This window comes from Corapipo altera, unplaced genomic scaffold, assembly GCF_003945725.1.
Source record: "Corapipo altera isolate COAL_440 unplaced genomic scaffold, ASM394572v1 70, whole genome shotgun sequence".
Taxonomy (NCBI): domain Eukaryota; kingdom Metazoa; phylum Chordata; class Aves; order Passeriformes; family Pipridae; genus Corapipo; species Corapipo altera.
The window spans coordinates 3,268,336-3,291,282 of NW_020884911.1; the positions used below are offsets into that span (position 1 = coordinate 3,268,336).

General features: G+C 45.5%; 1 protein-coding gene and 1 long non-coding RNA gene across 3 annotated transcripts in view; one reads left to right on the forward strand and one right to left on the reverse strand.

Moving 5' to 3' along the window:
• REL (REL proto-oncogene, NF-kB subunit) overlaps window positions 1-22,947 on the forward strand; it is a 40,307-nt gene that overhangs the window by 10,163 nt on the left and 7,197 nt on the right. The window contains exons 1-5 of one of the 2 annotated variants that reach the window (XM_027653732.1): window positions 210-301; window positions 5,156-5,298; window positions 7,976-8,124; window positions 11,824-11,915; window positions 22,467-22,607. In XM_027653732.1, the coding sequence (XP_027509533.1) occupies window positions 295-301; window positions 5,156-5,298; window positions 7,976-8,124; window positions 11,824-11,915; window positions 22,467-22,607 (532 nt within the window). In that variant the 5' untranslated portion in view covers window positions 210-294. Of the gene's footprint in view, window positions 1-209; window positions 302-5,155; window positions 5,299-7,975; window positions 8,125-11,823; window positions 11,916-22,466; window positions 22,608-22,947 lie in introns of those variants that run through there. The other variant, XM_027653731.1, reaches the window with a different exon arrangement.
• LOC113952065 lies at window positions 11,245-15,770 on the reverse strand. The gene is made up of 3 exons (XR_003529364.1): window positions 15,481-15,770; window positions 13,166-13,241; window positions 11,245-11,390 (listed from the first exon to the last, which is right to left on the reverse strand). It is a non-coding gene; the product is annotated as an uncharacterized LOC113952065 (long non-coding RNA).

Below are 22,947 nucleotides of genomic sequence, written 5' to 3' on the forward strand. Positions count from 1 at the left end.
CAGGGCCGGAGGACAAACTCCTTTTGCTGCCTTCCCCCCGCGGAGCCCCGGGGGTCTCGGGGAAGGGGGCACAGCCTGTCCCCCTCTCCCTGCGCCGCCGCTGGCGGGCGGGGCGGGCGGGACGCGGCGGGGGCGGGCAGGGGGGCGGCTCCGCAGCGCTGGGTCCGCCCGCCCCGCCGGGAAATTCCCCCTGAAAAGGGCGGCGAGCCGGGCCCCGTCCGTTCCGTCCCTCCGAGGTGTGCGGGCCCGGGCGGGAGCCCCGCGGCGCAGAGGCCCGAGCGCGGAGCTGTCACCATGGCCGGTGAGCCGGGGATGGGACGGGGGGGAACGGGGACGGCGGCGGGGAGCGGTCCCGGGAGGGAGCAGAGCCCGCTCCGCCCGCCCTTCGCTGCTCGCGGTCGGTACTTGGGCGCTAAAGAAGCGGTGGGGTTGTTCGCGTTGATCGCGATGAGGTCTTTTATAAGGTTTGTTAGGTTTCAGACGTATCTCTTTAAGCCTCAAAAGTTGCGTCGTTCAAACGCCCGGGTTGTTAAGTGCGGGTCTCGTGTCTGGGTGATGCTCGTCGGGATCCTGCTCGCATCGGGGCTCGGCGGTGGGAATGCAAATGAATGAGAAACAGAGATGGCACAAATGCAAAGTAACGCAGATAAGGGATCGCGCTTTGAGTAATTACAACAAAAAGCGCAATTAAGTTTCTTGAGGCTAAATTAAACGGGGTTTGTCATCCTTTCGGGAGGAGTCTCTCTGGTATCTGTCTTAGGGTTTAAGAAAACCCCCTAAATTTAAAACTTGGCCACACTAATTAGAATAGCATTTCTAGGGAAAGCTGCTTTCCAAATCCGCGAAGTGTGTGTTCTGTTCCCGCTTAGCAAGCTATGAACTTTAACTCCTGGTAAATATATAGGTGTGCCAACTATCAACAGAGAGAGAAAACAACCGGCTTTGTACAGAGGCATCTTTTAAACGTTACGTTTGATTTTTAGAGTGGCAAAACTGAAGCAGGAGACAGCAGTTTTGGGGTTTTTTTGATTCGCGTCTTTATGTGTTTTCAGTGTAATTAGGAACCAGATAAGGAATTTTTCAGCGGGGGAAGTTCATAACTTCCTGGTACTAGCTTGCTTTTGTAGTTGGCTTTTTTTTTTTTTTCCTTTTGGTGGCTGTTTTGTCATGTAACGCGATAGTAAAGAGGAAGTTCGTGAGCAGTTTTTTTGTCTCTGTTAGAATCTGTGCAGTTTGTGGAGCCTTAGGTAGATTACTGCTTTTAAAAATCAAATCTTGTTTACGTTTTCAGTTGCTTTTGCTTGAGCTGGAATGTGCCATAACAAACCTTCCACCATCACTTTTTTTTTTTTTTTTTTTTTTTTGTGCCTAAGGTGTTGCAGAAGGTTATAAGTGGATAGATTCTTGCTTTTTAGAAACCATCGATGTGGAGTCACCAGGGATTTGTGCAGAGAGCAGTGACATCGGAGTTGAAGGGCGATGCTTCTCCCATCTGTGTCTCACTGCAGTCACCGCGGGGCCGGAGGGTTTCGGGTGATACTTTCACATCTTCCACAAAGACCCACAGCTGCTCTGCTTTCACATGCAGATGTTGCTGGAGAGTGTTCGCGGGTGCTCCTGGTTGTGCAAGAAAAATACAAATTGGGCAATTCCTCCAGAGCAAAGGAAGGAGGCAGGACGTTGGTCCTGCTGTCAGTTGGTCCTGCTGTCGCTTTGCATGGTGGCAGCATGTCACACTTCCTCCCTCATGGCACAGGCTGTGTTAAACTTTGAATCATCTTGGAGAGATGGAAGTTTGTTCTGAGTTTTTGGGATTGTCCTTTTGTTTCTCTTTCTATTGCTCAAAACAGATGAGAATAAAACACCCTTCAGTCCTTCAATGAGCATAAGCTGGTGGAACTCTTGGAGCTGTCACTGCTTTTACCTATTTTCCTTGCTGAACTCTTGGAGCTGTCACTGCTTTTACCTATTTCCCTTGCATATGTAATCAGGACACTTGATCTACTATATTCTCTTTAAAATTATTTAGTGCAGCATTCAGGGCACGAGGAGAAATAAACAATTTGACAACAATAAGAACGAGAGGCAGGTTGTAATATGTAGCACAGTGTTTCTATTGCTAGCATGTGTATAGGCAATTATAATTAATTACAAAGACAAATTAAACTCTTAAGCACTTAGATGAAGGATTAGCTAGATTTTTTTTTCCTTTTCTTACATTTCAAATGCTTTTTGGAGTAGTTGTGGGCAGGCAGGTAATATGAGTAGCCATGCATTTCTCTTCCAGAATTAGTGAGAGTTTGTTTTTTGACGTAGCTGGTATTTGTTTGACAAACACAGCGAGACCTGAAGAAGACAGGTCTGTAACAGCAGTGGGGGAGCTAAAAGACCTCTCTGTGTGTGAGAGCAGGTTGTGGAATAGTTGAGCCATGCCACTTCTCAAGCACGTTGCTGGTTTACAGAAACAAGGAACGCCGGACAGCCCTCCAGTTGGCTGCAGAGAGCACAAACACTTCTCAGTGTTTCCTCTCTGCACAAAACATGATGACACCGATAATCACGGCGGAGATGATAACGTGATTCTTAAACGGAGCGAGAGGGAACCAAGATAAAGTGAAGTTTAATGTTTAATCTCCGGAGGCTGCAGCGTCACCGAGCTTTACTTTCCCACAAACACACCTGGCTCTTAAGCAGTGGGTTCGCCTTCAATGACATTCGTTTCGACCACAGCCCTGTAAAGATCACTGAGCCTGGGGTTTTAAAATAAAGTGCTCTTAATAGGTGAGGAAAAAAAAAAAAACCCTCTTAAGCAAATATTAATAGAGTGTGAAGGGAAATTACTGGTTAGAGCAGCGAGAGTTAAAGACCTCAAGTGATCGTGCTCTGCCGGAGTTTCGAACAGCGAGGCTCTGGCTAGTTTTGACAAATATGTAATGTCTGTGGGTGTCCTGCATGTCAGGTTAGCAGCTCTGTAAGCACAAGAACCTCCAAGTACCACGATTAGTAGGCTCTTTGCTGCAGTTTTGTCATTGTAGCCTCTAAAATAGATTTTTAGTTAAGCATATGGACGCATGTCTGTGTTTGTGACGTGCTGGGCTATGCGGGAATGGGAAGGTGAGGTTGCTCTCTCTCTCCTCGATTGTGTGATGGAAATGGGAGGCTCACTGATATGCAGCAGGCACTCCTTGCTGCTGGCTGAAGTCCTCTGCTGTCTGGACTGCAGGACTGTGTTGATAAATGCAATAGCCTAAGCAAACTGAAGTGTGAAAGTTAAAACAGCTACACACAGGTGCATGAGCATGGTTTTGTGAGGAGCTCAGACTTCTGCTCTCTCTGAAACCAGCTTTATGTCATTTCTAGGCTTTTTGTTGTCAATGCCTGTCTCCCATGCCCTTTGCTGGACTTGCTTATTTTCTAGACAGAGAAAATATGCAAAGCTTGTCTAAAGAGAGCTGGGTAAGAGCTGGGAAGTATCTAGGAAAGGGACCATCCTTCTAAGTAACTGGACCTAGAGTAGTGACTAATATGTATTTAATGTAACAGCTCGTGGTTGATGTTCAGAAAGTCACTTAAAATCTACTTGATGGGAGGTGATTAGCTTAGAAACTGTAGTTTGATGAGTGTTAGAAAGGTCTGTAACCCGTCCTGAACCATAGTTCTCAAAGGTTTTGACACCACATACAGCCTGGAGTGGAAGAGCATTGTGTCTGTGGAACAGGCATTCAGGTTTTGAGGAGGCAGGTGTGGTTGAAGATGATCCCAGCCAAGAGCTGCTCTCTCACTGCTGTTCCACTGCTGGCTGTAGGTGTGTGACAGCTAAATGTGCATTCAGGTCAGACCAAGGTGACGTTTGGGGGAGGTAGTTCTTTCCATCCCTTCTCTGCTTCTCTTGATCACTTTATCTTTTAGGTTATAATATTTTCCTACTTTGGGTATGAACTGCTGCAGCACTGGAAATGTTTTGTGACCAGCAAATCCCAAGCATAAAGTTCAAGCTTTGTGCTGGCAGCGGTACCTAAACCATTGTAGGTGCAGCACAAGAGAAGCCTTTATTAGGGAGTTAAGATTGCAATCCACCTCTTTGCCAAAACTTGTGTGCTGTGGACTCACAGGCTGTACAGACCTTGGGCAAAAGGAAGTAGGGGTTCTTTTACCCTTTTAGCACTTTCAATATATTTAATAACCGTTTTGCTTATTTACGTTGAAGTCCAAGCACTTTTTTTCCAGTGCTCTGCCACGGGATATTGCCTGTCATGTTTGTTTGTGATGCTCAGCCTTGCTTGAGGAGGATGCTATTACATGAAGATGACAGAGAGCTCAGTAGACATTTCCATAAGCTACGTTCTTCTGATCGTGTAGCACTATGATGATTCAACTTGGACAATATTTACTTACCCTCTGTTGTTTGTTTTTCACATGCCACCCCGCTGTTGTCACTGTTTGATTGACTGTCCTGTTTGATGTTCTCAGTGAGATCTATTAAATAGCTTGTTACTGTCTGGCAATAAAACATCACTTGAAAAGTACTTACGCTCTTGCTCAGTTAATGTCTTTCTAACCCCCCCATTTAAGAGTTCTGCTGGTTTCCTGAAAACCTCTCTTTTGACAGCTGCCCAATCCTTTTCCTGAGCTTTCATTGTCGGGGGAGATACTGCAACTAGAAACCAGCCCCGTGGGAGGTGGGCAGCTCAAAATGTAGAATTCGGTACGAGCAATCAGATATTTTCTGAGCTCCCAGTGATGATATTCAGCCCAGTAGGGTGGGGTATTTTTTTGCATGATTTGCATAGTTTCTGCTGCACTGTAATAGGAACTGAATCAATCAATTCTGAGAAAACATCTTCACTTTCAGAGGACACTGGAGAGAATATAGTACTTGACAGTACCTGTACTTGGAGAAGACAGCTATTCTTAAAAGTGTATTATTCTTAAAAATATCAACCATTCCCTCAAAATAATGATTTGTTTTCTGTTACATTAAATCTTCTTTCATCAAACATCATCTTTCATCATTCATCTGCTTTCATCAAACATCATCTACGATGGTTAAAAGAGACTAAGTTCTAGATGGGAGTCTAGAAATTCCAATTCTTGCATCTTCTACTGCTTTTTAAGCTCTGCTGTGTCCTAATGTTGAAAATGTTTTGTTTTGAAGGTGGCCCTGAGCCCTACATTGAAATATTTGAGCAACCCAGGCAAAGGGGAATGCGCTTCAGGTACAAGTGTGAGGGAAGATCTGCAGGCAGCATTCCAGGAGAACACAGTACTGAAAACAATAAGACATTCCCTTCTATCCAGGTAAATACCACTTTTATCCATGAATTACCATTCCCACATTAACGTGGTGCTTGTAGCTATGTGTTGGACTCCACACAGTAAATACAGTGCTTTTCATCTCACGTTCTGCGATTCTTTCCTTGACATGCAAATGGAGTTGCAGGAGAGTGGGAAAAGAGTTACTTGCTCCTGGTCATGAAATTCTTCGCTTTCAAATTTACAAGAAGAGAGGTAGTTAACAAAGTGCTGCTGGAGAGGGGACTCAGTGAAGTGCCCATGGTCTGGGAACCATTCATTGTTAGCTTTTTCTGAACGCACTTTTGCTCTGCTTTCTCGGTTATGTGTCTCGGGTCTGGGTTTGTGATTTGGACTGCAGCGTGGATTTTGGGAGGGCTTCGAAGGAGTTTGCCTACAAAACCTGAGGAGGCTTTGAAAAGCTGCTGGGCACGGCATGAAAGAAGGCAAATTGTGCAAGCGAACGGTCGCCCGTGATGCGGCGATCGGGCTCTGCGAAAGGCACTGCCGTGAGGCGCGTGGGGTTAGAATGGGGTACAGAGCTTAAAAATGAGCTGAGAAGGGGGAGTGATGTGCTCAGAGAACCTGCCACGACGAGGAGTTGGGCCAGTTGTGTTATGGTTAAGTTGGGAAATCCAGAATGAGGGGGTTCAGAGGAGCTCTGGCAGCTCTGATTGAAGCGGGGGGACAAAGGTGGAGAAAGTAGAGATGGAATGGAAGCACTTTGTATGTGGGACAAAGGAATGTGTTGGAGATCCTGGACAGGTAGGGTAAGAGAGAAGAATTTCTGGTCCCCTATTCAAAGTTTTTAAGTTGCCGGTGTTTCCTTGATCTCTTCCACTTGGGAGGAAGTCTTTCGGAGCTGAGATTAGAAGAGATATAAATGGGAATATAAATATAAATAAAAGACAAATATAAATGGGAAGTTAAGAGCACTTGCTGTCTTGCAGCACGTCAGTGCCCAGGAACAGAAGCTGTGTACCTCTGTTTGCGGCATGTGCAAGTATAAAAAATATGTGGAGCCAAAAACGGAGGCTCTGGAATCACAGCAGAAAAAGCACAGATACAGAGGATGTGAAACTTGAAAAATATGAGATGTTTTAGGCTGAGGCATAAAAGCTCTTCAAGAGGGAGCGTTTGAGAAAGAGTATTGGCAGTCGTGTTGCTACAGCATAAAGCAACTGTGGAAGCTGGTCTAGCCCTGGAGCCAGAATTACCAAGGGCAGATGCAAAGAAGAAGGTTCCCCCTTGACTATCACAGTGCCAGATTTGGTTAAGGAATGCAGGAAATGGAGATCTGCCAGACTCTCATTTTTTCAGCACTCTGCCAATTGAACAAGGAACTATGTAGGCTGTTGGCAAGACTAAAGGCTTGCACAGACTCTCAGCCTAAATCTGTGTCAGGGCACAAGCTGAACAGGCAGTATAAACCCTTGATTCCTCTTATCTTGGACTGTACTGCACACAAAGACCAGCCAGAACCCAAAGGGGAGGTGGGACATGGGTAGGGGACCATGCAATCCTGGCAAAGTTTGTTCTTTTTTAAAGGTGACTATTGATGACAGAGCTGATTGTTACCAATAGCAGGTGATTTCTAGGTGAATTCCTGCCTCCTTGAAGCCTGTAGGAGGCTTTAGTGCTGATTAGGTGCCAGGGGAGTCCCCTCTAGAGGTGGAAACATCAATGAGGATGAGAACAGAGGGGCCAGGAAGAGATTAAATTTTGTGGTGCGGTTATGAAAATGAACATCAAGGAGGAACTGGAGAACCAAAAGCAGCCAGATCAGGCTTCAAGTTCAAGGGGCTGGGTGTGAAATGAGGGAGAAATGATGTAATAGTTGAAGACACTGAAGAGTGACAGAAGTATTATCTTAAGGGTAAAAAGTAACAGTGGGTTGTATGAAAGCTGAGAGGAGCCAAATTGGAGAGTGAGAGCCAACAGATGATGGAAACTAGAAGAGCACAGGTCAAGTCAAAGATCTGAGATGTTGGCTGAAAAGGATATATGATGGATCCTTGGAATTTCAGGAGGAGGAAAGAAGGGGCTGAAGGAGGAGAACTGTTACAGGGCAGGGGAAGTGGAGGAGGAGAGCTCGCCTCTGCACAAACGTGTGCCCGAGCAAGTCTTGTCTTTGCTTTCAAGTTGTTGTGCGTCAAACAATTTAGACCAAACTGTTTTTCCTTCCCTTTTTTTTTTTTTTTTTTTTACACTCCCCCACACTTGGTGACTTCACTGGTAGCTGTCAGCACCAGGCTGCTTTTATGCACCTGAGAAAGGTGTGTTGAATTAGGCTGACGAGCGCCAGGAAGTAGGAGCTTGAGAATTTGGTACTCCCCTGCTTGAGTTGTAAGATTGAATATTTGTCTGAGAATTAGTTAGAAAAAACCCCAACAGCCTCAGAGGGGTTTGTGTCATGCTGTGTCTCTTAGACCCTGCTTCACTGCTTAGTGTTCATGCACTGGTAGTATCCTTATCCCTGAGGCTTTAGGAGTTTTTTCCTAAGGTTTTGGAGGTAGACTTGTTCTTCAGGAAGCATATCTGTGTGGTCCCCTACGTAGCTCTGGTATTTCTTCCACAGAGCATTTCAGGATAAAATGTATTTTCTGTTACTTGCGGGAGCTTTCGCCTCGATATCTGAAATCTAGAAAGTATCTTGCATTTTTTTTATTTTTTTTTTTTGTAGATTCTGAACTATTTTGGAAAAGTCAAAATAAGAACCACATTGGTGACAAAGAATGAGCCCTACAAGCCACACCCTCATGATCTGGTTGGCAAAGACTGCAGAGATGGCTACTACGAAGCCGAGTTTGGGCCAGAACGGCGAGTCCTGTCGTGAGTAATGGTGTTGCTTGGGAGTTTGATTAATTATGCAAGTGATTTGCTAATCTTGTGCTTTAAAACTCAGACTAATGATTAACAGAGCAATTAGAATGCTGTCTTTGCTGTAGTTTACTAATCCATCCCAGGGAGAGGGCAACTTCTCTTTGAAGTATTTCCTTCTTTTTTGGCACCACACACGCGATTTTTCTTTCCTGTCACCCTTTTTTTTTAATTCATTCTCCCAATATCTGTCTCCTTTTCCTTTCTCCCACTTAGTTACTTTTTTTACTCTTGTTCAGTAACACATCTTTACTCTTGAGCATGACTCTTTGCTACATGTGAAAAGGATGAGTAATAGAATGGGTAACAGTGTTAGAATTAGTACTGCAGGGTGTTGAGGAAGTTCACATCTTCCATGGAAATTATATTTGGGCTTTCTGGAGAAAGTTTGTACTGGCTGGCTGTCATGTAATTTAGAGGGTAGTGGTTGTGACACATCTAGAAGTGTGTTAGTGGCTGTCACTGTTGTTGCTGTTTGTTTGGGTTGGGGTTTTTTTTGAGTGAAAATACAGATTCTACTCAGTCCCTGCTGTGTAGAGCAAGTGTGCAGGGAAAGGAGCTATCTGCTTGTGGATGTAGTACAGAAAATTCAGGCTGTATAAGAGATGTGCTTCTCAGTTCTACTAAGAATATCTCAAATACAGTTGTATTTGATGGCATTTCCTGTAAGCTTACCAAGTCTTGTATAACAAAATAAAAGCAGAACGAGTGCGGCAAATGTGGAGTGATTATTGCCAGAGAGGGGAATTTAGAACTGACAAGCTGTTTGTGGGTCACAGTTTGCAATGCAGTGAATTTCAAAGTAGGCTGTTGCTGTGGGGTAAACATAACTGAGCTGGGAAGAAAATCAGGTAGATATTTCAGTGTATAAGGGGCTCTCACACACAGCTCTGAGGCCGCTGGGATTCTGTTTGTGTCAGTGAAGTTACTCTGTGTTTAGTGGAGTTTAGTCAGCAGGACACTATGAAAGGAGAGAGAGCTGAGACACATCTGTTTGAAGGTGGTGGTTGCCTGATGGTGAAACAAGCAGTGGAGATGCTTCTCCAGCATCCAGCCCAGGCTCCAGGGATCACGAAGGCACCATGGTGCGTTCCGGTGGCGCGGAGCACGTTGGCGTGCAAATATCCCAAACTGTTGAGGGGCATTGCACCTTCCCCTGACCATCCATTCACCAGCTTCCTTTTGTCTTCTCAAATCAAGCCTCCTCAGCCAAGGTCAAAGGGAGTCTGCTGTTGTAGCTCATCCCACTTCCTCCCCTCAGCTCTGTGCCTTCTCATCCGCAGCAAAAAAGCCGGATTGCTTAACGCCATTTCTAGGTTTGTTTTACACTCACTGATTGCAGGAAGACTCTGGTGATTGTTCTTCCTCTTAGCATTTTCTTGCACAAGATTAAATGTGCAAGCACGAGGCAAGCCTGTTAGAGAGGCTGTTATAATGCCAGAAAACACTGGGATGCTCTGCAAATGTTTATTGCAGATTTTGATGTAATCTCCGTTCTTTGACACGATGCCACATCTCCATTTCTCTTCAGGCACTGGTGCTTGTTTGCTTTATCCATGAATTCTTCTCAATATTAGGGTTTAAGCCTCTCAGTTTCTCACAGAACACTAAGTGGGCTACTTTCCCTTAATTGATAATGGGAAACTGTCAGCCTTGAGCTTGACATTGGAGGTGGGAGGAGACTCAAGACATTCCCTTTGAAATGTTTCCAGCATCGGTACACTCATTTTTTTTAACAAATCATTGGTTGCTTTAAGATGAAAGAATAGCATGATCCATAATTGGATCTGGATGTTTAAAGTCATTTTCCTTTTTGTGGTTGGTGACTCAATCTTCACATTCTTCTCTTCAAGTCCACGTTGGAGAAAAACCTCATCCAATACTTAGTGAGCAGGACGTGTCCTCTCACTGGTGATTCTGGCTCTTTGCTCCTACTGAGCATCCCAAGTGGAGCAAAAATCCAGTTTTATTTTTTTTTCCCCCTTTCAGTAGAAGTGGAATTATTAATCACAGATTTCGGTCTGCTCTGACTAATTGCTCTGCATTGTGCTGTTTGAAATTCCCCATGTTTTAAAGTTCCCAAAGCAGTTTTTTCTGCCTGTGGAATAATGATCTTTGTACCGCTGCCCAAACTCGATCAGAGCCCTCCCCGGCCGAGACATCAAGGCAAGAGTTTGAATGTTGCAGCTTGTGGGGCTGGCTGTGTACTCAGATTCTTATTTCCTAGTTTGCTCTCTCTCTGCATGGATGATATCATAGTTTTTTTTAGATGTTTTTCGGTTTTTTTTTCTCTCTCTCTTCCTACTTCTCCCTCTGTCTTCTCGTTATCTCGGCTGCTTCCTGTCAGCTCACGTCGATGTGAAACCCCACAGCCCTGCTGGGGTTCTCAGAGTTCCTCCTCTGGCCCAGCCCTCTGCTCAGCAATAGTTAAACAGACACTTTCACTGTGACAGCACAGCTTTAGAAAACATTTATAATCTGAGAGTTTTGGGGTGCTGAAAAGCCTCGTTCTGCCCATGAGAGGCTTTGTTTGGGGATGTAACATGGGCTTTCAAGTGTGCTCCAGGCGATCTCTGGAATACACTGGGTATTCTGGAGGGGGAAAAAAAGTGATGTGTGCTGTAATCAAGCCCTAAAAAACCTAATTCCTACAAGAGCAGGTGGAAATAGGGTTGGCCATCGAGGTGTAGTTCCAATCTTGACTCTGTGCATTCCTCTGGTGAACAGAGGTTCTGGAAGTGCAACCTGATGGCAGAGGATTTGGGAACCTCTGAACAGAGCATATTGGGCACAGACAAGGGAGTTTAATTTCCTCTAAACTTAACATCATGTCAGGATAGTCTCGTTCAGGAGAGCGGTGTTTGGAACGAGGAGGATCTTTAGGTGCAGTAGGTTTGTAGAGTTTCAAAGGAAGGGAAATGGCTGGTGCTTCTGGAGAAAGATGCCTGCTGGCACAACCCATCTTCAGAGCTTTATTGTCACATCATGAAACACAGATCATTTTTTTAATTTTTTTTTTTTTTTTTTTTTTACTTCCTGCTTTACATCCACTCAGCTTTGATGATGTCATGGTTTTTCCATGTGGGAAAGAGTCAGCTCGCCTGGGACTCCCCCCACCTCCTACATCAGGGTGACCTGCACTTTTATGCAAATAAGGAAGAGCTGCAGCTCTTCAGAACTTTTCCATAACTATGTGAGATTTAAAAACCTGTTTTGACCTGTTTAAGAAAAAAAAAAAAAACAACAACCTTTAAAATAGTGTTTGAAATTTACATTCCCTGATAAAAAAGCAGGAGAGCAAATCCTTTAACTAATGCAAATTAGCAGGTTTATTGATTACAAAAATAATCTTTGCTATAAATTGCCTGAGTATTTAACTTTTTAATCACTGTGGGTTTACTGCAGAGTAATTTTTAATATAGAAATATATATTCTTAATAAGGAATATAAATAGAATTTTAGCATTTTCACTTCTGTTTCTGCCCTTGCTTTTAGGAAAAACAGCATCCCTGCTTTTCAGAGCTTTTACACCCTTCTCACAATTCATTTCTTACACTGTATGTTATCACACTAGTCAATATCAATTAATTTATTTAATATTCTGCGCTGAAGATGCTGCTAGTTGCTGAAATTCTGCCACGTGTACTTCAGTTTTCAGAACTTGGGCATTCAGTGTGTGAAGAAGAAAGACCTGAAGGAATCGATTTCTTTACGAATCTCCAAGAAAATTAACCCTTTCAATGGTGAGTGGAAATGAAAGCAGCTGGTTCACTTGGCAGGGTGGTGGTGATTTCTTTTGTCCTGTCCTGCCTTTGCTTCTGTGGTGGAACTTGATTTTTCCCCCCCCCTCCCCCCAAAAAATCCCTTTCTGAGAAACAGTCTTCCCCTTCTGTGTCCCTCCCAGTCTTTCTTCCCTGTCATCGCACGATGAATCTATTTGGGTAGTTGCCCTTTTTTTTTTATTATTACTGTTTAATTTTTTTAATTCCCAGCAGCAATCTGAGTGGCTGCTTGGACAGAAGGAGTGGGATAGCAGCAGAAATGTTTCCTGGAAATGTCTACAAGTGCCTTGGGAATCGAATTCCCCAGTTTTGGCAGGGATGAGAATAAAAGGCTGAATTAGCATAACTCTCCAACAACTTAAGCCAGTACAAATCTCATTTGCCACTGTCCCATCTCTTCTCTTGCTGTGACCCTGGCGGCTGTGACCCCTCAGGCAGTTCAGGGGCTGAGAGACCTCTTGGAGTTGGCCTTTGCTTGATTTTTTTTTGTTTGTTTTTTTACAGCATGGGAGCTGGTCCAGGCACTCAGAAATCCACAGCAGGGCTATGATAGCAAGGCCAGGTTGGACAGGGCTTGGAGCAGCCTGGTCTAGTGGAAGGTGTCCCTGCTCATGGCAGGAGGTTGGAAATGAGATAATCCTTAAGATTTCTTCTAACCCAAGCCATTCCATGATTCTGTGACTGGTCTCAGTCAACTCTGAGGCAGGTCATGCTGCCACAGAACCACACCTGGGAGGGCCTCCCCACAGGGTTTTGTTTGATGTGACGACTGATCTGTGGGCTGCTCTCAAAAAGAGTCATCCTGCTCTTCCCTCCATCCCTGCTCACACACTCCCACCACTTCCCTCACACCACACAGGCTGCGTGGCTACGTGGGGAATGGGCTCAGCAAGATGCTCCAATGGAAAACCAGCTTGGGAAAAAAAAAAGAAAAAGTGGTTTCCCCTCAGATCAACTTGCTAAACCAATTAATCTCACAGCCATAGAAATGCCAAGTTTAGTGCACAGAGGGGATGGGGAACACGCCGTGAATTTTTGGGCCAACTAGAGACCAACCCATTCAAAATGCAGGCACAACTGAGGGGAATGAGGTGACAACATAAATACCCCCAAACTGTTAGTTCAGTATTGTGAATGCAGTCATGTATTTGCTTAAGTCTGGCATGAGCTTGGAGATTTTCCAAATACTTTTACTGTTTTTCAATACCCACAGAATTCTGGCTGTATTCAGGTAAGATCCTTCTTGGAGAGATTGCAGCTGGATTTCTGGCTGGCTTTAAAGTGTGCCTGAACTGGGACAGAAGAAGAAGTATGTTGAATTTATTACAGAATGAGAGATGTCTTAGATGTTTCTCCTAACTTTAGAACAGCCCCACTGAGTCAGGTTGATGGTTTTGATGACCCATCTAAGCAATTATCTTAGTTATGATAATGAGTACAAAAAATAGCACAAACTGTTTTGACTCAAGTTTAGTTCATCAGCACAATTTAAGAGTTTTAAGGGTTTGAATTATGTTGCCTTGACTCAGCCAGCTGTACCTTGATTTCAAACAATAGAAGGGGAACTCTGCTGTAGAAGGAAGTAAAGTTTTACAGTTGTTGGCACTTAACTCCACACTCACTAATCATTTTTGGGCGATTGCAGCAGGTTGCGCTTGGTAGCATCTGGGCAGATCCTGGGATGCTTCCTGCCAGCCCAGCAGTGGAGGAGGCCAAATTCCTGCCCTGGCAGCAGGGGAGAGCCTGCCTGGGTGACACACAGGGCAGCACCCTACTCTGGGCATGGGCTGTGCTGAGAAGGGGCCGCTGGCAATCCCCGCCTGCGTCATCGCCTCTCGGCGCATGTTAACGTGTCAGCACAAAGCAGAGCCACTGGGGAGCAGCCTCCAGGGCAGTCTCACGCTGAGCAGAGTCCAGAAAGGCATGGGACCAAGGTTTTATTAGAAACAGGGCTAGTGACAGGAATATTTTTATGTGTTTATTTAGTTGATCGAAACAGGACTTGGTGAGCAGCAGTCACCGGAGTGCTCGCTGCTTGATAAGGTTGAAAGTTTTATGTATGGATTTAGTTTGTTTTATAAGGTCAGAGGAGTGTTGTTACATTCTCCAGGATTGTGCAGCTCTGTTGTATCCATCCTGCTTTGTGCTTTACCTTTGTGTCTTCAGAAGGGCATCTGAATTCTCTGTTTTGAGACATTTCGGAGTTGTGCATCCTTAAGCAGGTCGCAAGTTGGTGTTACTCATTTCTTGTAGGAACATCATCAAAGAAACTTCATGGAAAACCAACCTTCAGGGCGTTGGTGCGTTGGTTGTCTTTTCTTTTTCTTTCCCACTTTCTTCTGGAACAAACAGTCCGTGTCCTGAGTCTCCTTTCAGGGCAGAGTTTCAGCACTGACCCTGTTAACAGATGCAAAGTGCCTCTGGCCTGCCAGCATGTGCATTACTTGCCTTGTTGGTAAGGGATGAAGTAATAGCAAGGCGTGGGTCCACAAAGTTGCATTCCAAACTTCCTTGTGTAAAGGGCCCATCACCTTCCAGTGAAGCCCGGGCGCCACAGGCAAGTGGGGTGGCAAAGGGAGAGTAAATCCCAACAGCTGCTCTCTGGTGGTGTCATCCCTCCTCCACGCCTTCCTGCACGTGGGATGGACACACAGTGAGTGGGAGTCACCATCAGCAGCCACAGGGAGTTGCTTGGTTGAGCTGCGTGGGATTTAAGATCGCTTTCTCCAGCACTCTTACCTGTACTGTTGAAACAACTGATGCCTATCTCTGAATTCCTGGATGATGGGAAGTCAGAGTTTGCAGATCCAGGCTGTGTGCCAAGCTGGAGATATCAGTGTTGGGGTAATTCTGGAAGTGTACCTGTAAGGCTGTCTCCTTGGGAATTCCCACTGTTAGCTGGCAGCATTTACCCCTGGTGAAGTTCAACACAGGCTGTACAAGCTGTGTGCATTCACTGAGTTGCAAAGGGATGACTTGCAATTGGGTTGCTCCTCTTTCATTGGCCTCGTTCGAGGGAGAACTGCTGTTTCCACACAGTGGTTGTGATCTGTTGGGTTCCTGAAGTACACCCCATATATTTTTGTCCTCTAACAATCTGAACAATTCTAGAAATCCCTTTTGTCTCTCATCTCTGAGCACTCCAGGGAAATGGGGCGCGGTGCCTAACGTGGAACTAGGCCTCCTTGGCATGATGATGATATAAATAGCCCGGCATGGAAGGAGCAGAGTTACTCCTCCAGTGGAGCTGGTCCATGTCTGCTTTCTATGGTGTTTGTTTTCTTTTAGTAGCTGTTGAGTTGTGCCATATCCTTGTCTTCCCATGCACTGTCTGATGTACAGCCAACTCAAATTAAAAGAAGAGCCAGTTTTCAGTTAAGAGCTTTTGTGAGTGGGTGTGACTTGACATAGAGACAACAATTGAGTTAATAACAGCTCGAGTTAATTATCAATGAGGAAAAGCCCTAAGTGTTTTCTTTAAATTTAGGGGAAAACTGTACTTAGTGCAGTCTTACAGAGGACTGACCTTTTTCTAGCCAAACGCATGGGCTTGTCTCAGAGAGAGAAACCCAGAGAATCACCAAATTTCAGGCAGATCATCAAGAGGGTGAAAACAGGCTTTCCCTGGAGCTCGACACGGGCTTAAAGGTCTTGTTCCTTTGTAACTGCTCTGGCTATAAGCGCGCGGTTCGTTTTCAGGCTCCCCTGCACCCCACAGCTAAAAACGCGGGTCCTTTGCCTCCGCGGTCTTTCCTTTCCCTTTGCCGTTTCCCCTTTCCGCCCGCGGGCAGCTGACCCCGCGTCGGCTCCGCGCTCGTCACCGTCTCCGCCGTGACGCCCCCTCCACGCCTCCGCTCTCACACTCGCTTCCTGCCCACACTGACACCCTCCCCGCAGCTTCCCTTCGGGCCCTGTGCCCGCTGCATCCACGAGATCCCCTCTCCTCTGACGCCACTCGCCCACTCCGCCAGCATCTCCCCCTCTCCAGCTCACCCCGAGCCTGCTTTAAAGTTGCCCTTTGTAGGGAGGTTTGTGGGGCCGTGGGTTCTGTGAGCAAAGAAGCTAAATATTATGAACCGAGGGAAGACTCGTGGCAAGAATCCGTGAGCTGGGAACGAATTGAAGGTGTCCACTGTAATGAGTGCCTTGGGTATTACAAGAAACTTTAAGCTTCTTTTCTCTAATTAAAACAAACGTGCAAACCCCCAGCTAAATTCTCCGGCTGAAAGTCCTGGTGAGAGTCGTCAGCTTTTCGAAGAGCAACCTCACTTGAGGAAAGCTGTGTGTCCTGATGGTGACATGACTGAGAGCTCCATGTCCTGATGGTGACATGACATGATTTTAGCACTCAGCTTTGGAGAGCCCTTTGTTCTCTCGTTCCTCCTGCAAGTCCTTCTCGCTGTTTATGCTGAAATGTGTATATTATTAATCTAAAGGACAACCCCTTCTGAAATTGTTTGAAAGGGAAAAGGAAAATTACCAAGAAGACAAAAAATGCTGACTTACTTTTTTTTTTTTGTAATATAAACAGAAACTGCTAAAAAATGTACAGAAGCTGATATGTTCACTTAAATCTGTTCCAGTTTTGCCTTTTTCAGATTGAACTTGAAACAGGAAAAGAAGTCAGAGAAGCATTGTCTAGGCAAAACAAGCACTGAGTTTTAAAAGTTTTAATTTATTTTCCCAGGTCTTGCATTGGCTTTTATATGAGGCCAAGCCATTTGCCTTCCTCATGTCTCTTTCTTCTGTGAAACAGGGAAATGTATCCATAGCAGTTCGGGCATTTTTGATGTAGGTTGGCATCTGAATTTTAGTTGTTTGCACTCATCAACCCCCTGAAGATTTTGGTTTTTAAAAACTGAGTGTTGCTGGCGCACGCTCTGTTTCAAGGTACATGTAAAAGTTTCTCTTTTCTTCTGCAGAATTGATTGAAAATGATCTTTTTGTGAATCTCAGAGGTATAGACCAGGCATGGATGTGCTGGGAGAAGAAATATAGTGCTGCCATGGTCCTTCCCTCCCCTTGTTTCCAACTTCATCAGGACTCTTTGTCAGGATCTGTAGTGATAGGATGAGTGTTCAAACTGAAAGAGGAGAAATTTAGATTAGTTATATGGAAGAAATTCTTTGCTGTGAGGATGGTGAAACCTGGCACAGGTTTCCCAGAGAAGCAGTGGATGCCCCAACCCTGAAAGTGTCCAAGGCCAGGTTGGATGGGGCTCTGAGCAACCCAGTCCAGTGGATGGTGTCCCTGCCCATGGCAGGGGGTTGGAACTGGATGAACTTTAAGGTCCCTTCCAACCCAAACCATTCTATGATTCTGCCTCGTGGGAGGTGCTGATAGATGGATTTATGACTCTGGATGTGCAGCTGAACAGCCTGGCTTGTCACCCAGTGCTGTGTGTCCGGGTGCTGGAGCCCAGATGGAGCACAGTGTTCTGCTGTTGGCACCAGGGAACAAACAGCACACCAGGATGTCTCTCTGCATGTAGCTCATTTGGAAACAGTAAATGCGGCATTAAACTAGCTGGTGAGGTCCTTTTGAGCTGTGTGGAGTTCAGCTACAGGAGACACCAGTCAAACACTTGGGCAGCTCAGTGTGTGTTGTGTTTCTTGTCTGCTGTGGGGCTTCCCAAGGCTCCACTGGCACAGCTGTGGCTGCAGTGTGGATGTAGGCTGGTGGGGGTAAGATGGATCTGAAATGCACCTCCCGGGCACCAGGAGGGACCTGTGACTTGCAGCCCCTGTCCCTGACTGTTTGAACCTGGCATAAATCAGCACCAGCACTGGAAGAGGCAGCCCTTCCTTTCCCTGCATCCGCTTCCACCAATTCCCTTGCACCAGGGCTACCTGTCGTGGGAACCAGCTGGCTGAAAACAACCCTTTTCCTCTTTCCTTCTGGCAAGATAGTTCTGAGCCAGACCAGTTCCTTGATCTGATTCACCACATGAGAGCTAAGCCCAGCCTAAGAGCAGCGCTGGAAAGGTTGGGCAGAGCCAGCCTTTGGCAGCAAAACCTCTGGCGTGGACCAAGTTAGACTGCCCAGTCGGTATCAGGGCCAGGGGGGGTATCTTTGTACTCCAGGAGCAAAACCCTTGGGGCAAACCACCTCTGTGTCATCCCTTAAACGAAACTGAGCTCCCAGCGTATCCCTAAATTAAAAACCCTCATCTGCGTAAGAGAGGAACAGCTCATGGTGGTTATTAATGATGTGTGTTCCCCAGCCATCTCGGGGTGGTTTTGTTTGTGGGAGGTCGTTCTCTTTGAGATCTCACGTGCCCCTGCAGCCCCTCACGGAGAAGGGAAGGTCACAGAGCCCTCCCCGAGTGTGTCACGCCACATCCTTTGCCCTGGAATTTTCCACGCAGGTTGAGATGTTCAAGTCCCCCCAGCTCCGCCCACTCCAGGTTTCTGACATCGTTAACTGTGTCTGAGGGACCTGCTGTCTGATCAGATGTCATGTTATCAGACAAAAAACCAAACCCTTCATCATTTCTCTTCAGTGTTCAGAATAAACTTTCACTTTCCTTGCAGCATCACCTTATGGGTGAACATCAGAGCCCTTCATCCCCCAGTAATTTCATCAGATATATGGTATTTCATGGGCCTTGCTGGACGTTGAAGGCTAATAAAATATTAAAAAATCTATAAAACTATAATAGGAACAAATAGGAGATCTGATATTATCAGCATCTTTCATTTGTGTCCGCACTTGGTAGGTTGGACCCAGAAAGTCTCCAGTTCTCTATTAGGGAAGCAAATCCAGCAAGTTCTCAGTGGAACCCCAGCAGGGTGTCTCTGGACTTCAGAGCCAAAATCTGGGAGACAGGGACAACCCAAACTTAATGCCTGTGTCACGTGAGCTGCCTGGATTATCCAGCTCAGGTTGGAAGTTCACTGTTTAGCTCATGTGGGATGTTTTTCTGCCCTCACAGGGACTGTATCAGTCTCTTCCCCTATTAGCAGATAATGGATTAGGGAATTATTTCCAAGATAATTATTTAAATTGGGGGATCAGCATTTTGTTCTGAAGAGTTGTAAACAGATTTATAATGAAAGGATTCACGAGTTGTTGCAACCTCTTTCTGGAATCCTCCTCGGGTTTGACTGAAACTCCGGGTACTGCTTTGGAAATCCTATGGCCAGAATCTTGGTGGATGGGGTTGGTTTTCTTTTGCTGGGTTTCTTATGGATTTTTTGACACTATTCTCCCTATTTGGAGTTTAATTTTGTAAAATATCATTTTGATCTCCATGTGTCCGAGTTGGTATGTGTTGCTTCGGAATGCTCTTCCTTCCACTCGTAAAGCAGCTGTACTTACAAACAGTCCTTGTGTGCAGAGATAACTATGGAAAAAGAATTCCTGCCAGGTTAAGGCCATCTTTTTTTTTTTATTAGATTGGGCCATCAGAGGAACGTATCTCGACTGTTGGTTGGGTTCCAGCCCTTTTGGTTGGATTCATGTGAAGAAAGTAAGGTGTGGTACCTCACAGTGAGCAGCAGGCAGAAGAGGAAGTTGAACTCTTGCCAAAACCGGAGTATTTCTTCCCCTTTTTTTATTCATGTGTTGCATTGGAGCCTTTTTTTGCTCTACCTGCCCCCAACACACCGCGTCGGGCGACGATTTTGCTTCACTGCTTCCAGTGAGCTCCTGGTGCAGAGCTTGGTTGATGGAGTGGCTGCTCCCCCCCTCCAGTACATACCGTTCCCAAAATCTTCGACAGCGTTTCCTAACTTTAATAACTTCAGGTTTGTCAGGTCTAACCCCGTCTGTTGTCCTTCTGTGCAGAAGTTGGTGGAATAACGCGGAATGACACGACCATCCTCCGGCCGGCCGTGCTCCAGGCATTAGTCAGGGTGTTTGTCTGCCTGGGTTTTGTTTGCTTTTAATATTCTCAAGGTGTCAGCCAGCACCCATTCCAAGGTAGTGGCTGCTGCCAAATGGACTTCAGAGGGAGCAGAATTAGATGTCTGTCCAAAATAACAACATTTGATTTTGTTTGGATGATTGTCTTTAATGTTTTGAAATCGATGAAAGCTCTTTATTTGAATGTGGAATCTGGTGTCTCTGTGTTTTTTTTTTGTTGTGTGTTTTGGTTTTTTGTTTTTTTTTTTTTAAAGCATGTCATCACAAGATGGAGTTGCAGCTGTCTTGTTCTTCTTTTTTGCTCTGTTATGTTCTTCTTGTCTGGTTAAAAATACCCCGGGAGGAATCACTCTCGACTGAACACTTCCTCTTTCAAACTACAGATTTTTTGAATCTTATTAAATCATTTATAAAAGCATGCAAATTAGGAGCAGTGGGTTTTGCTGCAATACAATGTGTATACAGCAGTTCTGTCCCTTGCCATTCTTGGCACACCACTCCTCTCCCACATCAGGTGTTAAACAGATTTATTGGGAATTTGCGCAAGTTCGTAGCGCAGGAACTGATGTCACTTGAATGTCAGCATTGGTAATTTTCTCCATAATGCTGTATTTTTGCATTTGGAGAGTTCTCTTAAGCTCTAATTCTGCTGTTACTTGTTTCTGAGGAAGAGGCACATTTCCCTGTGGAAAACATGGTGCAGAGCTGGGGCTCCTTTAGCGTGAGAGAGACTTGGTTGTACAACCACAAAGTCCTCACCTCTGACTCAGGGTCAAAAGCCAGACGCAGATTTTGTGGTTACCTTCCATCTACAGATTGAGGCAAAGGTATGGAATCTCTGTGCTCAATTTGATTGTAGAGAGGTTTGAAATTTGAGCACCCCTTGTGTCTCTGGAAGGATCCTCGTGGTCACCGATGGCTAATGTGGCACACGAATGTAAGCTGTGATGTCAGGGTGTCCTTGGGAGCTGCCCATGATGTCAGAACATGGGTTAGAGCTGCTGTCCTGATATCCCTTCCTCAAGGAGCAGCCTGGAGAATACACCTTTCTTTTTGTATTCTCTGGCTCAGGCTGTATCGAGAGGCTGTTGGGCTGCAGAGTCTGTTCCAAACCTATTTTTCGATGATCCTCTCAGGAGTGCATTAAATCATAAAACTTTGTGTATCTGGTAGCACAGTCAGCACCAGCCTGCCAAGTGCTCAGTGGCAGAACTCCCCTGAGCCCCACCACTTCTGAAGTCCACCCAGTTGTTGCTTAGTTTTGTGTATTTGTCTTGAAATATTGCAGATCACGGCCTTGTAAAGGGGAAAGGTGACTTGATTTCCTTTTGCAGTAGAGACCAGGAGAAACTGAGATACTCAGAGCCCCAGAAAGACTCAAAATGCCAGTGGAAAGTATTCTGAGCTCATCACACTTATTATTTCACACTATCAGAAGGTAAAAGGAAGAAATCATTCAAGTGGGCATTGTGGAATCCCACTCGTGGCAGGGTGGAGACCAAGCCAGTGATAAATGTTAAAAGGTCAGAGCAAGCAATCTAATCATTGCAGTGTGGTCCCCAGACTTCTTGTCACAGCCACACTTGATCTTTTATTTTTGCAAGAGGCCTTTGAAAGGGCAGGGGAGGGAGTGAATGGAGAGGTGATGATCTGGTGACTTGGCACGTGCTCACTTTGGGTAGTTGTGAGGAGTGTGAAACTGTGCTGAACTGCTGCTCAGAAAGGTTTTGGGAAAGAGAAACACTTGCAATGATTTTAATTATCAGTACTTGCACTTAAGTGAAATTAAATCAGTCTCTCGTTTTGCCAGCACTGAATGTCATAATGGTTAATGGCAGACCTTCAAGGAAAGCGTTGAATTCAGAGAGGGCTGCTTTTCCTGGGAATACAGGAAATGTTCAGTAATGATAACCCAGGTCCTGTGACTCGTAATTTAAAGCAAGGAAAGAGTGAACAAAGCAGAAGTGATGAGTTTGGGTTATGTATGGCTGTGTTATACACTGGGAGGAGCATACAAGGAAACAGATCCTTTCCAGTATGAGTTTTCCTCTTGCATTACAAAACTATATCCTAATGGTTCCACTAACAGGTACAGAAGCGACACAGATGGTGGTGGGGTGAGGAGGTGGTTTGTGCTGTTTCAGCTTCATTCTTGCCCCAAGAACTGCCTTCTGATTCTTCTTCCACCTCAGTTTTTAGAGGAAAATAACATCATGTTGCCACAGTCTCTCACTGCTGCAGAAAATCTTCAGTGAGGTCCTAATACTTCTTTGTACCAAAATATTTCTCTTCAGTAGCAACATTGATTTTGTAAATTTTACTGTGCACAAATAAGAGAGAAACCCATTCAGGGAGTGACTTTTAAACCACAGATACATGAAACTGCTCTGGCAGACAAGGTGAGGAAACCAGATGCAAGAAACAACTGGAGAACTCGGGACAGTCGAGCCTTGTTTGGTGCAGGGGAAGCTTTAAAGGTTTTGTATCATTTGCTGTGAGCAAGGAATTTATTGGCAGGCACTACAGGCATGTTTGCTTGGGCAACACCATCTCTTTTACTAGTGGAGATTCATCCCTGGTTTGGTAGAGAGTTACTGCTGGTTCTGCTGACTAATCCTCAGCCTTGTCCTTCCTTCTGCTGTTCAGTGCCTGAGGAGCAGCTGCACAACATCGACGAGTACGATCTCAACGTCGTCCGCCTCTGCTTCCAAGCTTTCCTCCCGGATGAGCACGGCAACTACACCATAGCCCTTCCTCCTTTGATTTCCAACCCCATCTATGACAATAGTAAGTACCAGCTCAGTCAAATGTCTATTTTTTTTGTGCTCCTCTTTGTTTTTCCTCTCTGGCTTGGGATGAGAAATGCCAGGTCTGGGCTGGTTCTGGGTCGCTTCTGTGGCTCGGGCCTGCCAGGTGCGTGTCTGACATGGGGCAGGTCACAGTGAGCACGACTTCAAACGTGGTCCCGGGGTGAAGTGTTGGCCAGACAGAGTCAGAATTGGCTGTCACATCCATGGACTCACACACACGTGTGTTTTCAGCCCTTACTCATGGATAGCAGCAATGACTGCATGGAAAGGCCTGTTCCTGATGTGCCACGTGATTTAAGTCACAGTAGTGAGATGGA